The 14,634-nt window shown below is 49.1% G+C and overlaps 1 protein-coding gene across 5 annotated transcripts in view; it reads left to right on the forward strand.

Moving 5' to 3' along the window:
• The first annotated feature begins 10,410 nt into the window (after positions 1-10,410).
• LOC137425122 (host cell factor 1) overlaps positions 10,411-14,634 on the forward strand; it is a 148,703-nt gene continuing 144,479 nt past the window's right edge. For 4 of the 5 annotated variants that reach the window (XM_068113233.2, XM_068113235.2, XM_068113236.2 and 1 more), the window contains exon 1: positions 10,411-10,590. In XM_068113233.2, the coding sequence (XP_067969334.2) occupies positions 10,431-10,590 (160 nt within the window). In that variant the 5' untranslated portion in view covers positions 10,411-10,430. The remainder of the gene's footprint in view (positions 10,591-14,634) is intronic. The other variant, XM_068113237.2, reaches the window with a different exon arrangement.

Genomic DNA, 14,634 nt, shown 5'->3' on the forward strand with positions numbered 1-14,634 from the left:
TGTTGTATATTCATGTAGGTTCCGGATCAAGTTGAAAAACCTGAGGCACATGATCAAAATGAATAAAATGAGCACGAAAGACTAAACAGGAGGGAGCTCTCAATACGATAAACCATCAACACAAACAGAGAAGATCAAATCTACGGCAGCACAGACTAATCTTGAAGGATTACTTAGCTTTTTGGAAGAAGATCACTCGGAGGACCAAGAGAAGCGACCACAACCAGAAAACCAGGATCACAGGGAACTCCTGTGAAAAATGAAATACTGTAGTTGCCAATTGTTTTTCCTCAGATTAAAATTTTTTTTAAAATAAAGTGTCGTGTACATTTTATTGAATTTGTTGAAGGAAATAAATGTGAAATGAAAATGAACTATTAAAGCGCGGTGTTACGCGCGCTGCTTGCGAGCAAGGAGGAAGCGGACAAGCGGTAACTTATAAACTTCTTTATTGTAGGAGCTCACTGTAACACTCCCGCTCCGGGCTGGGCGCCCGGTGTATATCATGAGGCCACGCCTACCCCTCGGGCGTGGCCACCGCCCACTTGGTGCGCGGGATGATGTCACCACGCCAGTGGGCTTTTGTGTCCGCCACACGCGCCACCCCAGAATTCCCGCGCACCTGGAGGGCCAGTTTGCGGGGCAGACGAATGACCCGGCCGAAGCGCCCCCTGGCGATCGGCGGCGTCCGGGGTGCAGGGATGCCAGGTGGGATGCCCCTGGCTGCCCCTGGGATGGGTGCAGGACCGGGGGGCGGCGTGGCGGCGGGGCTGGGTGGTGCCGGGGGTCTGCCCGCAGGAGGGCGGCCCCGACATGGGGGTCGGGCCACTGGCGGTGGATGGTCCACATCGAGGTGGGCCGGCTTGAGGCGGTCTACCGAAACGCGGTCAGGAGTACCGCCGATGTCCAGGGTGAAGTGCTTCGCCCCGGTCTCCAGCACGCGGAAAGGCCCGTCGTACGGGGGCCGCAGTGGTGTCCGATGGGCATCGTGGCGGACGAAGACGTACTCCGCCGCGCGAAGCTCCGGGGCGACGTGCGTTGGTGGGTGCCCGTGGCATGCCGTTGGCACCGGAGCGAACGCGCAGCGGTTGCCCGAAGACCAACTCCGCCGCGGATGCGCGCAGGTCCTCCTTGGGCGCCGTCCGGAGGCCCAGCAGGACCCAGGGGAGCCTGTCGACCCAGCCGCCATCGCGGAGGGTGGCCCGGAGCGCGGCCTTCAATGAGCGGTGAAATCGCTCACACAGGCGGTTAGCCTGGGGGTGGTAGGCCGTGGTTCGGTGCAGCCGGACCCCGAGCCCCTGCGCAACCGCCCCCCAGAGCTCCGAGGTGAACTGGGGGCCGCGGTCGGATGAGATGTCTGAGGGGGCGCCGAACCGGGCGACCCAGGTGGCGATGAAAGCCTGCGCGACATCGGCCGCCGTTGTCGACGCCAAGGGCACGGCCTCCGGCCACCGGGTGGTGCGGTCCACCATGGTGAGGATGTAGGTGAAACCCCGCGAGGGGGGCAGAGGTCCCACCAGGTCCACGTGGATGTGGTCAAACCGGCGTTCCGGCACCGTGAACGGGGCCAACGGGGCCTGGGTGTGCCGGTGCACCTTGGCGCGCTGGCACGCGAGGCACGTCCTGGCCCAGCCGCGGACGGCCTTCCGGAGGCCATGCCAGACGAACTTGTCGGCGATCAGCCTTTGGGAGGCCCTTGCGCCCGGGTGGGACAGGCTGTGGCTGGCGTCAAACACCTGGCGCTGCCAGCCCACGGGCACGATGGGGCGAGGACGCCCGAGGGAGACGTCGCACAAGAGGGCCGCGCCCGCGCCGTCGAACGGCACCTCGGTGACGCGGAGGCCCGTGACGGCGGTCCGCAAGGCCTGGACGTCGGGGTCAGCGGCCTGGTCCGCTGCCATCCGGGCATAGTCGATGCCGAGGTGGACTGCGTGGGCGACGGCCCGGGAAAGGCAATCCGCCACCGGGTTGTCCTTCCCCGCGACGTGCTGGATGTCCGTCGTGTACTCGGACACGGCCGAGAGGTGACGCTGCTGCCGGGCCGACCACGGCTCGGTGACCTTGCCCATCGCGAAGATCAGCGGGTTGTGGTCGACGAAGGCAGTGAACGCGCGGCCCTCGAGCAGATGGCGGAAGTGCCTGACCGCCAAGTGAAGTCCGAGCAACTCGCGGTCGAAGGTACTGTAACGGCGTTCGGGCGGGCGAAGCTGCCGGCTAAAGAACGCCAGCGTTTGCCAAGCTCCACGCACCCATTGCTCGTGCACCGCGCCCACCGCGTAGTCCGAGGCATCGGTGGTGAGGGCGATCGGTGCATCGGGCGCCGGGTGCGCGAGCATGGTGGCGTTAGCCAAGGCGAGCTTCGCGCCCGTGAATGCCGTGTCCATCTGCTCGGTCCAGGTAACGTCGCCTTTGCCCGGCTTACCTCGGAGAGCTTAGTGCAGGGGGCGCAGGAGCTGGGTGATACGGGGCAGGAACCGATGGTAAATGTTCACCATGCCCAGGAACTCCTGCAGCCCTCTGATCGTGCGGGGGCGCGGAAACCCCTTCACCGCCTCCACCTTGGCCGGCAGGGGGACGGCTCCGTGCCTGGTGACACGGTGCCCCAGGAAATCGATTGTGGCGGCGCCGAACCGGCACTTTGCGGGGTTCACAATCAGGCCATGCTGGCCCAGGCGTTCGAAGAGCGTGCGGAGGTGGCGTAGGTGCTCTTCGCGGGACGCGCTGGCGACGAGGATATCGTCCAGGTAGACGTAGACAAAATCCAAGTCGCGCAGGACGCTGTCCATCAGTCGCTGGAACGCCTGAGCCGCATTCTTCAGACCGAAGGGCATGCGCAGGAACTCGAAGAGTCCGAATGGCGTGATGACCGCCGTCTTCGGGACGTCCTCCGGCCTGACGGGGACCTGATGGTAGCCGCGTATGAGGTCCACCTTCGAGAAGAAGGACCTGCCCGCCAAACGGGCGGAAAAGTCCTGAATGTGGGGGACGGGGTAGCGGTCGGGAGTCGTGGCGTCATTGAGACGGCGATAGTCCCCGCACGGTCGCCATCCCCCGCCGGGCTTCGGCACGATGTGCAGCGGCGACGCCCAAGCGCTCTCTGAGCGCCGAACGATGCCGAGTCGCTCCAGGGTAGCGAACCCCGCTTTTGCCACCGCCAGCTTCGTCGGCTCGAGGCGGCGTGCCCGGGCGTAGACCGGTGGCCCGACGGTGGGGATGTGATGGGCCACCCCGTGCTTGACGGCCCCCGCCGAGAAGGTGGGCCGCGTGAGGGCCAGGAAGCCGGCGAGGAGGCGGGTGAATGCGTCCGCTGCCGGAAGCGTACAGACCAACGTGGCTGGAACCGAACCGTTCGGCAAGCCGCTTGGCAAGCCGCTCGTTGAGCTGGGCAACGCACAAGCGAGCGAGCTGAACGTCTCGGCCTGGACAAGACGTCTGCGCTTGACGTCGACCAGGAGCCCATTAGCGCACTGGAAGTCCGCGCCAAGCAGTGCCATGGGCACGTCGGCGGTGACGAACGTCCATCGGAAAACCTGCCCTCCAAACCGCAGAGAGAGGCAGCGTTTTCCGTACGTACGGATGGGCGTCCCGTTCGCGGCAAGCAGCGTGGGGCCCCCACCCGCGGCGTGCTTGTCCGATGTGCCGGCGGGAATGACACTCACCTGCGCTCCCGTGTCGCACAGGTAACGGTGCCCGGAGAAGGTGTCCGTTATGAACAGCAGGCTGCTCGAACGGCCGGCGCTCATCGCCACTATTGAGCGCCGGCCCGGGCGTTTCCCGACCTGTTGAAGGAGCATGGCGGATGACACTGCCGAGCTTCGTGGCCGAACTTGGCGTGGAACCAGCACCAGGTGGTGGAGCTGGAGGAGCGCGGCTGGCTCCGCCAGGCCGGTGGAGTTGGCGGGTTTCCCCGCGGTGGCGGTTTTCGCCGCGGCAGTGGGCGGGGCGTGGCGGCGTTCACGAGGTGCGTATACGCATGCTGCGTATGCTGTAGAAGCTGATGCTGTGGAACATGCCGCGTATGCTGTAGAAGCTGATGCTGTGGAACAGCAGCACCAGCAGCATCAGCAGCATCAGCCTCGAGGGCCGTGACGGCCACGCCGACTCTCGCCCGCGTGTCCGAAGCGGCGAAGTACCTGTCCGCCTCGGCTGCCAATGCTCGGGGTTCCGTTAGCCCGGTTCCGGCCAACGCGAGGCGAACCTGCGCTGGAAGTTGGCGCCGGAAAAGCGCCCGGAATAGAGAACTGGGGGCTTCGTCGCCCAACAGTGACAGCATATGGTCCATTCGGACCGACGGGCGTGTGTCACCGAGCTCGGGGAGATCCAGGAGGCGGTCGGCCCGTGCGTCGTCCGTGAGGCCGAACGTGGCTAGGAGTAGCCGCTTGAGTGCCTCGTACTTGTGGTCGTCCGGTGGGTGGCGAAGGACAGACACAACTCGAGCGGCCGTGCCGGGCCCGAGGGAGGCGACGACGTGGCAATAGCGCGTGTCATCGCCGGTGAGGCGCCGAAGCTGAAATTGGGCTTCGGCCTGGACGAACCAGACTTCGGCCTGAGCCTCCCAAAATTCCGGAAGTTTGACGAAGTTGGCCATGGCAATGGCGTCGCATGTGGAAGGATCGCTCCGGCAGATCCAACGTCGAGGGGGTCACCAGTAAAGCGCGGCGTTATGCGCGCTGCTTGCGAGCAAGGAGGAAGCGGACAAGCGGTAATTCATAAACGTCTTTATTGTAGGAGCTCACTGTAACACTCCCGCTCCGGGCTGGGCGCCCGGTGTATATCATGAGGCCGCGCCTACCCCTCGGGCGTGGCCACCGCCCACTTGGTGCGCGGGATGATGTCACCACGCCAGTGGGCTTTTGTGTCCGCCACACTATAAAACTAATGTGAGCTTAGCAGACAGTGGACTTTTTTTACATTAATGATAATATTGTTACGTTTTTGGGGAAGGGGCAAACAACAAAGGCCGAAGACGGTATGTACTGTATGTTTGCGTATCTTTTAGAAATCCTACCCTGTATCAAGTGCGTGTGTCTATATCGGGGTGTCTTTAGTACCGTATTACCTGTGAGGAGTCTGACATTGTCTGCGTTAATGGTTTTCCATTTCATTACGATTGCACCATATCCTGATGCTGTGTGGACTCTGCTTCCCCGCTGATGGACCCCTGGTAGCTTGTAACTGTTGCTGCGTTTTTGCCTGAGGAAGAACTGCTGAAATCTATCTATCCAGGTTCTTCCCAATATCTTTGTTCCATTCACTTTTCTTTCTACTTTTTCATATTTCTCTCCATTCATTCTAATTCTTGTTTCTTCTTTATTTATCTCTTTCTTTATCTATCTGTCTTGGGGAGAAGTGAATTCTTGCAGAAAATTTTCTGGAAGGTTCACTTTGAGGGTTGAGGAGTAGCCTCAACTCAATCAAATGAACAATGGAAATGAAGATATCAAGAAGAAGAGTGCACATGGCTATTTTAAAAGACTCGACTAAGGACGGGTGCCAGGTTTACTTACACAAGTGCATGTTTGTTGGGGGTTTTCAGGATTGTCAGAGTAGATAAGCAGTGGAGTGTCAGCAAGATATAAGCATAGCTTCATTGCTATATTTATTGCAACCCCATGCTTCCCTCCACTACCGCAATCCTCCTTCCCTACTCCTTCTCCCCGCCCCCCTTCTATGTCCCCTCTCCATTCCCCTCTCCCCCCCTTCCCCCTCCTCCTTTCCCCTCTCCACCTTTCCACTTTCCCCCATCTACTCATGACTGCAGTCTCACAAGCAAAATGTTTCTGATGGATGCAAAATCATTATTGCACATTGTAAAGATTATCACATTTGTTACATACTAGGACGTGCCCGTACGTGGGTGCCCGTTCCTTGCCAAAAAAAAAAAAAAAAAAAAATTTGTGTAGGGGTGTGTGTGTGTAAACATCCTAGGGCGTGCCCGTACGTGGGTGCAAAAAAACATGCGTGCAAACAACAACAACAAAAAAAAACTTTGAAACCACGTGGCAGTAACGACCACAGAACCCCCCCCCCTCTATTTACATGAATGGTTTGGTCCATTCGCAACGACCACAGAACCCCCCCCTCTATTTACATGAAATGGTTTGGTCCATTCGCAAAGCCAAAGCGAAGCGAACGGCGAACGGCTAAATCGCCATAGCTCGGTAACTACTTCTCCGATTAATATGAAACCTTGAAAAGGCACATCCTCAGGTCCCCAGCAATATACCTGGCAAGTTTCAAGTATATCGGACCCGTGGTTGTCGAGAAACAGCGGTCACAGACAAACACACAGACACACAGACATACAGAGATTACTGGAATTATAGATAGATCATGAAAAGTTTACACACACTTTAACAAGACCGATAGAGTCTAACAACAGCGTAGCCGGGCTTGATACTTTCGTCGAAGAGGATAGTATGACCAGGGTGGGATACCAGTCAGCAAACAATGCAAGTATTTTTAAAATTTCAATAAATTTCACATTCCTGTCCCACCTTCAGTTGAACGTCAGGCATTGACAGCAGGTTCGTGAAGGACTTGGACAAAAACGTACCCAGTCTGAATGTTGCTATATCCAGTCAATGGCGAAACTGCAAATGGGGAATCCGCGAATGTCACCGATGGAAACCCTTACTTCATTTCCTCATTCTGCTTTAAACTCAATATCTCTATATTTTCATTCCAAACAACATCATTCATTATTCCAATCACAAATTAATACTGTGGTATTAATACATCAAAATATACTGCTAAATCATGATTGTATTGAGATATCAAATATGAAATCAGCGAACCATCATCATCTGTTCACTTCCGGATTCAGGAGCAAGGTCCATGTCGATCGCATTTCAAAATCCTAATTGTATTGAGGAATTTCTATAACCTACCTACCTACCTTACCACACCGGCTGGGACCCTAAAACATTCCATAGAAGGTTATTATATTTCCTTTTAGTAAAATATGCAACTGCAATCGTTACTAAACGCTGTCCCCCTGTCATGTGATTTAGATGCTCAGTTCTGATTGGTGGACGTTTGTGAGGGAAATACATACACTGGACAGACAGACAAACGCTGTTCCAGGTGGCATTGCCCTGCGGTCTACGCCGTAAATATGGAGTCCATCATTAATACAGCTGTACAGAATACAATGCTACTCGTGTAAAATTTGATCTTAATTTTTTAAATATGTCTTCGCAATTCACATGCAGTGGAGTCTACTCTGAGGAAAATAGTTATTACCCTCACCAGAGGGAGAGGGTATTTGCATTTGGGTCCGTTTGTTACTTGGCAAAAACAAAATGTTTTTGACAAGTATGTTGATCACTCCAGTTTGTGTGTTTGTTTATGTGTGTGTTTGTTACTTGGCAAAAAAAAAAATTTTTTTGACAACAATGTTGATCCCTCCAGTTTGTGCGTTTGTGTGTGTGTTTGTGTGTATGTGTTTGTTTGTCTGTCCGCCCACTTATATTTGCCTACAGGTCACAATTTTAAACCGATCCTCACAAAACGTCACCAAATGGTAGAGTTTGTGGTCCGACAAAATCCTATGTATTTTTGAGGTCAAAGGTCAAAAGGTCAACATAGGCCAAAGGTCACCCACTTTTTAACTTTTTTTCTAAAATCCTCAATTTTCATCCGATTGCTTGAAATTTGATTAGGATTAACATATCAGTGAACGGAATTCAACCACCAACTATTTTTGAGATCAGCATAGGCCAAAAGGTCAACAACCATATCCATTTTCTAAAATCCTCAATTTTCATCCAATTGACTTGAAATCTGAATAGGATTTGCATATCAGCTTACTGAAACCAACCACCAATTATTTTTGAAGTCAACATAGGCCAAAAGGTCAACATAGGCCGCATTTCTAAATTTGGCAATTTTCATCCAATTATCTTAAAATTTGAAGACGATATGCATATCTGGTCACTAAATTCAACCCCCAACTATTTTTGAGGCCAACATCGGCCAAAAGGTCAACATAGGCCAGATTTCTAAAATCCTCAATTTTCTTCCGATTGACTTTAAATTTGAATAGGATTTTCATATCCGCTAACTGAAATCAATCACCAACTATTTTGAGATCAAAATAGGCCAAAAGATCAACATAGGCCTATGGTCAACTACTCTTCCTACATTTCTAAAATCCTCAATTTTCATCCGATTGACTTGAAATCTGACTAGGATTTGCATATCAGCTTACTGAAACCAACCACCAACTATTTTTTAAGTCAACATAGGCCAAAAGGTCAACATTTGCCAGATTTCTAAAATTGACAACTTTCATTCGATTAACTTAATTTGAAGATTTGCATATCAGGTCACATAATTCAACCACCAATTATTCGTGAAGTCAAAATGATGCTCTATTGAGTGCCATTCAACTTTGTTTCTCTTTTGCCAAGTGTCGCTCTATGAGTGATTTTTCATTTGTCTGTTTGTCCGCACAGAATAAGTAGGTTTTTTCTCTGCAACCTTTGGTCCGATTGACAGGAAACTTTCACCATAGCTATGCCTCCTCCTGTATAATTTTTAAATAAAATTATGACGTCATACGTCACGTGGAAGGGCGTCATCTTGGGAAAACTAAAAAAACTTTGCACCTCCATATCTCCGAAGGCACTGCATCGAAAAAAATTGAGACATGGCTCATTCTAAAGAACTCTCAATGGGGAATAACATATGTTAATGATGATAGGTGCCTCCATTATGATGTCATAATTCGACAAGTACAAAACTTCATCCGATCAGGATGAAATTTTTTGAGTGTCATCTAGGGATAAATTGGTGGAAAATAATAATAATAATATCATTGGTAACTTGGTTCGGCCGCCATATTTTTTTTAACACCTTAAACGCCTTAAAAACCACAAAAAAACTTTTTTCTCCGAAACGGCTGAACAGATCGAGGCGAAACATTACATGCATGATCGCATACCCATTACGAACAAAAGCGACCATTACGTCATAGGTCACATGGTTTGGCGGCTATATATTTTTTTTTAAAGATTAAACCTTTAAAAAGCCACTCCTCCAGAACGGCTGAACAGATCGAATGGAAACTTCACACATAAGAAACTCTGCTATATTATCTTCTCCAGACATGTGAGTTTTCAATATATCTATTAATTATGTACTGTTTGAAGACAGTGGCATCCTATCTATTAATTACGTACGTCTATTAATTATGTACTATCGGAATGTATACCTTTCGACACTTTGGACTGCTGAGACTCATTGGCCATTTGAAAAACCATTAAGACCACCAAGACCCCAACATACCCTGAAGATCCTTAAATACCATGAAGAACCAGAGGACCCCATTGACCTAAAAGACCCAGAGGCCAGCCTCATTAAAAATATATTTAAAATACAGTATTGAATTCAGTTTTATAAAGAGGACGTAATGTGTCTCGCGTGTCTGATGAAAGTGGGGTTGGTTGTACAAAGTAATGAAAGAATGTGAAAAAACACTAAACAAATTACACCTCACAAACACATCGTGGCGAGGGTCTGCAATCTCTGATTGCTCTTTCTTCTTAATTAATGTCTCCGAATAGTTGTTGCACGATGAAGTATTCATAACTTCCACAAGTTCTCATTCGTCAAACTGTTACATCGGAATGTTATGTATTTTTAAAACGTGTATTTGACTGTAAAAATCTGCAGTGAACACGTGATGTAGCGGCGTGAAAAATGACGAATCAGAAAGAGGAGAAAAAAGGCAGCGCTTCGAACACATCTATTTATTACGTACGCAAACATTGGATAATTTTTTTGTGCTCCTTTCGTCCCCTTCCACTCATGCTCCATACATATCCCTTCTTTACCTATTTTAATTTCCCAATTTTCCCTTCTCTCCCCAGTAACCCTCAAACACCCCTATCCATATGACGTCATATCAAATAATATAAACCTTTACCTGTCAGAAATTTTAAAACGGATCTTTAAAACTAGGCAATAAAAACAAATCACAAAAGAGCAAGGATGAGCTCTGGTTAGTGATTATTTTAATATACAGTAATATAAATGAAGAGCAAGCTTTATTGTCTGTTATTGTTATTGTTGTTGTTGTTCTAGTGCGGTGAGAATAATAGGTAAGCCTATACACCGCTTCATGTAGTGATCGCTCTGCAAGATTCGTTATTTCTATGAAAACGATGCATTTATTTGTTGAAGTCAAAGAAAAATGGCAAAATTTACAGGCGAATTGAGTAAATGCCAATACGTGACCAGAAAAAACGAAATAAATGATAAACACGTGAGTACGTATTAGTAACACTCAAAGACTATGCAACTGCGTTTATTAAGAGAAAAAGGAAGAAAACGTGTGAAAGAAGATAATGCCGTGTGCTGCCTTTCGGGCGACATTTTGCGAGGGCCCTAACCCGCCCCCAAGGCCCGGCCTTCGCCGCCGCGCTATGGCGGCCGTGGCGCCAAAGTGGAGACGGGTCACTAAATCCGCGGGACCAGCGCCTAGACCGCGCCACGGCCACAGAGCCGTTGCGATCAAAGAGCTCATGGTCGTATTTGGTGGTGGAAACGAGGGCATAGTGGACGAACTGAGCGTGTATAATGCAGGTGAGGTGCTCGCTTGAGGCGGCCTTATCAAGATGGCCGCCGCTGCCTTGTTTATACTTTTCCTTTTTGGCGCCAAAGCTCCTGTGGGCTTTTTCGTTTTCCTTTTTTGTCGACGTTTATTTTTTGACACACGCGTCGCCGTTGCATCGCGTTCTTCATTTAAGGGTACGCCGTGTTCCTTTTGCACTGTTTTTCCGTGCTTTTTTTTTTTTCGCCCCTCACGGAGGCTGTTCTGCGTTTATCGCCGTCCCCACAATGGCGGCCGTGAGACGTAAACACCGGACACGAATCCGCATCAAACCACAACAAAGACCTCTCGTGAAATGGCGATATTTTGTGTCACGCTTTGCGTTTCAAAAGCCAGGTCGTCGTGCTCGGATCGATTTTATAGCATTTTGATTGTTTTTGTAGTTTTAGAAGAAGCTCACTACCTGAAGTGCGCCATTTATCTTCGCTTTCGATCCGTTTGGCGTCGCCATCGATGGACGAGACGTTTCATTAACCGTAAAAACGATCCTCGGAAACTTGTGCGAGCGACTTTAATGCGGTGCTTTTGTGGTGTAACCACATTGTGCAACATGGCGTGCATGGCTGCCGACGCCGTTGCGCTGGCGACGAAGTCGTTGCCTTCACAACCTCCTCCCACTCTTCCCTCATTCGTCCTTTCCACCGCCTAGTGTTCCGACATTATGAATGGATTAGAAGAAACAAACTTGACTAACTTTGCAATGGTATCTTCTTCTGGTGTCCTCTGTACGTTTTTCCTTATGCTTCCCGCCTAATCTTATCAAGTCGTAAACTATTAATCTTTAAACTATTAATCACTTGTATTATGTACTTGTACTTGTAGTTGTATAAAATATTCGCCATATTCGTGTTGCCGCACAGCTTTGGCGGTGTAGCAGTGAGTGCGGTGTATAGGCATAGCGGTGTTGCTTTCGCTGTTCGGTCCTCTTCGGCTTGCAGTGGATTGTTTATGAGCGGGTTTTGAAAACCTCAAGTGCCAACTTTAAAACGAATCTTCTATTCACTTAACAGCAGACAATATTGATCATTAATCTGTTAATACAGATCCACCTAGTCAGCATCATTAAAAAGCGGATGCTAAATAAATAAATAAAGCACGGTTGACTACGTTGGTTTTCACCACAACTTACCACGGACCACGTTTTTATTCGGTTTATACAGAACGAACCGGAACGGCATTCGGTAGAGCGCATACCTCCACCAGGCTGAACAGTTTACGTTTAGTATCCACTGATAGGCTGGATCTGGATTCGGACCTGCACCAAAAGCTAATCCACCTGTAACCTGTTCTTGTCACTCGACCAACTCATTCACCAAGTTTTCTCATAACTCGTTCGCAACTTTTTGAAATACCATGCTAAATATAGTTTTTGGCCCTATTACTCAATGGTGAAGAATCACTTTAAAAAAAATTGAATCCAAGTGGAATCCATTATTTCTTGTCACACACACAACCTGTCCACCAAAGTTCGTCCCAATCCGTCCATAACCTCTTGAGAAATGGTGTTCACAGACAGACAGACAGGTGAAAACATAACCTTCGCACACCTTCGGAGGCAGAGATAAAAAGTGATGTACAAAAGAAAAGTGTACTCGTACCCCGATCCTTCATTCCACGAATACGCAATCTTTGCAATAAGTATCTGTTTTCATTGTGTGATGCGTTTCTGCCATATTTTCCCCCTGGTTCAGCTTTTTCTAAGTTATTGGTGGAATAAATGTGGTCACATAAGGACTGCTTCCTCGTTAAATAGTGTGTGCCCAAAATTGGTAATGCCCATTTGATAGCAGCAGCTGGAAGATTCCTGAAATTTTGATTTTCATCAAGCGTACGACAGTTGTTTACGTAAACAGTTGTTTGCAGGAGTGATGCAGGGATAAGGGGGGGGGGGGGGGGGGAATGGAAGGGACAGATGCCTTGTCACCATTAGTAGGTTTGAGCCATTCGGGACGGGTCTGGTTGCATCTTCATCGACCGTAATCTGCGACTCAACCTCAGACTCGATTGTGAGCTCGGGCGCCTTTCGACTCGGGTTTCGTGACTACATACACGTGACATCACCAGTGACTACTGTGTCATGCTTTTAAATAAAGACTGTTAGACAAGACAAACACAACCACTGCGTTTGGGTGAAATGCCGTCACTTCCTTAAGCCAACTGGGTACCAGAATCGTCACAACAATGGCGCAGTTTTTTTTTTTCAATGCAATCCGCAGGGCATTTCCTCAGGAGGAATTTCCTCCTCCCCATGGATGCCAACCTATGGGGATTGCCTGTGCTCTTAACTTTTTAAAATGCTGAACATCAAGCAAGTAAGCAGCACGTACCAATTTGAATATTTGGTATGGCTTTGATGGGGTTTGAACCGCCGACCTCCCAGACTCGGAGCGGAACTGTTATACCACCGAGTGTGATTCGGTCATAGACAATAACCATTCACATCTGGATCGGAGACGATACTGATCTCGTCACATTGAGAGGTAGTCTACATATTTCCTGCTGTGGACACCATTCCAAACTTCCTCAGGGTTCCTCTTCACGACTGACTGCTGCCGGATTCTGTTCACATCACTTGCGTTCCTACCTCAGTGGGCTGCTTACCTGGTTCCGCGTGCTTTTTGTATGTTCTAAAATCTTCACGACGTCTAGAAACAGAATAGTGCTTCCATGCATGATGCTTACGGCAGATCAAGTTGTGCAACTCAGGTGTTACCTGACATGAGTCTGTCCTGCTTGGCTTCTGTTTTCCCTTTTGTCCTCATCATTTTCCTTGTTCTTCATCATCTACCTCGTCCAATTTGTACCACAAAAGGTAAATGAGCACCAAGGATAAGATGATGCATTTATCTGAGTAATGTTTAACCGAGCACATAGGAGTATATTGACAACGTTCTTGTGCAGACAAGCAGAGATATTCATAATTGTCCAAGAAACACCAATTTAATTATATATATATATATATATATATACGTATATATAAATATTGGTTAAGACTAGATTAGTATCATAGCCAGTGAACAAACTGCTCGATTAAAATCAATATGGAGTTGATAAAACAGATATGATTGACCAAGTGTCTTCTGCACCCAGGGGAAATTTGTAACAATGCGTCAGACATACGGTTGCGTACTTCCTGCCCAAAAGCAACGTAATCATCTCGCCTTGGGTTCAAAACTGCTATACCGGGACTCGGTCTGTGCTGCATGCAAGTCCTGTCCCAACCAACTCCAACCGGCGTGGAGTAAACCTGCAAGAATGGAGACAATATGTGAATGGAGACAAGACATCAGATAGCATGTTAACTATGACATTGACATCTGGAAATGATGCCCAGCTATACTTTACCTGCACTCCATGTTGCTAACATGCCTTCAGTACCTAATTATTGTTTATTTTGCTGAGGCAACTGGTCCGCAACATAGCCTGCAACAAGCAACAAGAATGATGCAACCAGCAGATAACATTTATAATTGAATCCTCGTCATGGGTGCATTTTGGAGACAGACAAATCTGCTCGATGATTATTTATTTTTTCGTCCATAACCTGCCATCACCAAATAACAAAATACTGCTTCAGAATTCACGCAGGCATCTCATGCCTTGTTCAGTCCTTGTTTCTGAAGAGATTATCGAGTAGAATGCTTTACCTTGCTATTCAACTTGTGGTCCAGGTATTCTCAGGAGCATTGCGATGTAATGTCCGTATAATCACACGAGGTATAAAATTTTCCGCAGTCTGTTCTAACGAGCAGGTCAAAGTGCTGCTGCAGCTTTGCTTATATTTGACCATCCGTTCTCATTTGCACTTCTTGGTGTGTGACTTGAATGGCCACACACAACTCCAGAGACTCGTGGACTCGAGTACCAAGCATCCTTCTAATGTAGTCATACTTTTTTATTGTTACACTAGCCCTATAGCATTTCTGTAAAAAACAAAATTCAGATTTTCGATTTTGTTTAGCCCCTCCCCCCTCCTAACCACCACCAGGATCAGGTAAAAATCGGGCACCGTTTTT

This window comes from Myxine glutinosa, chromosome 4 (assembly GCF_964187855.1).
Source record: "Myxine glutinosa chromosome 4, kmMyxGlut1.1, whole genome shotgun sequence".
Taxonomy (NCBI): domain Eukaryota; kingdom Metazoa; phylum Chordata; class Myxini; order Myxiniformes; family Myxinidae; genus Myxine; species Myxine glutinosa.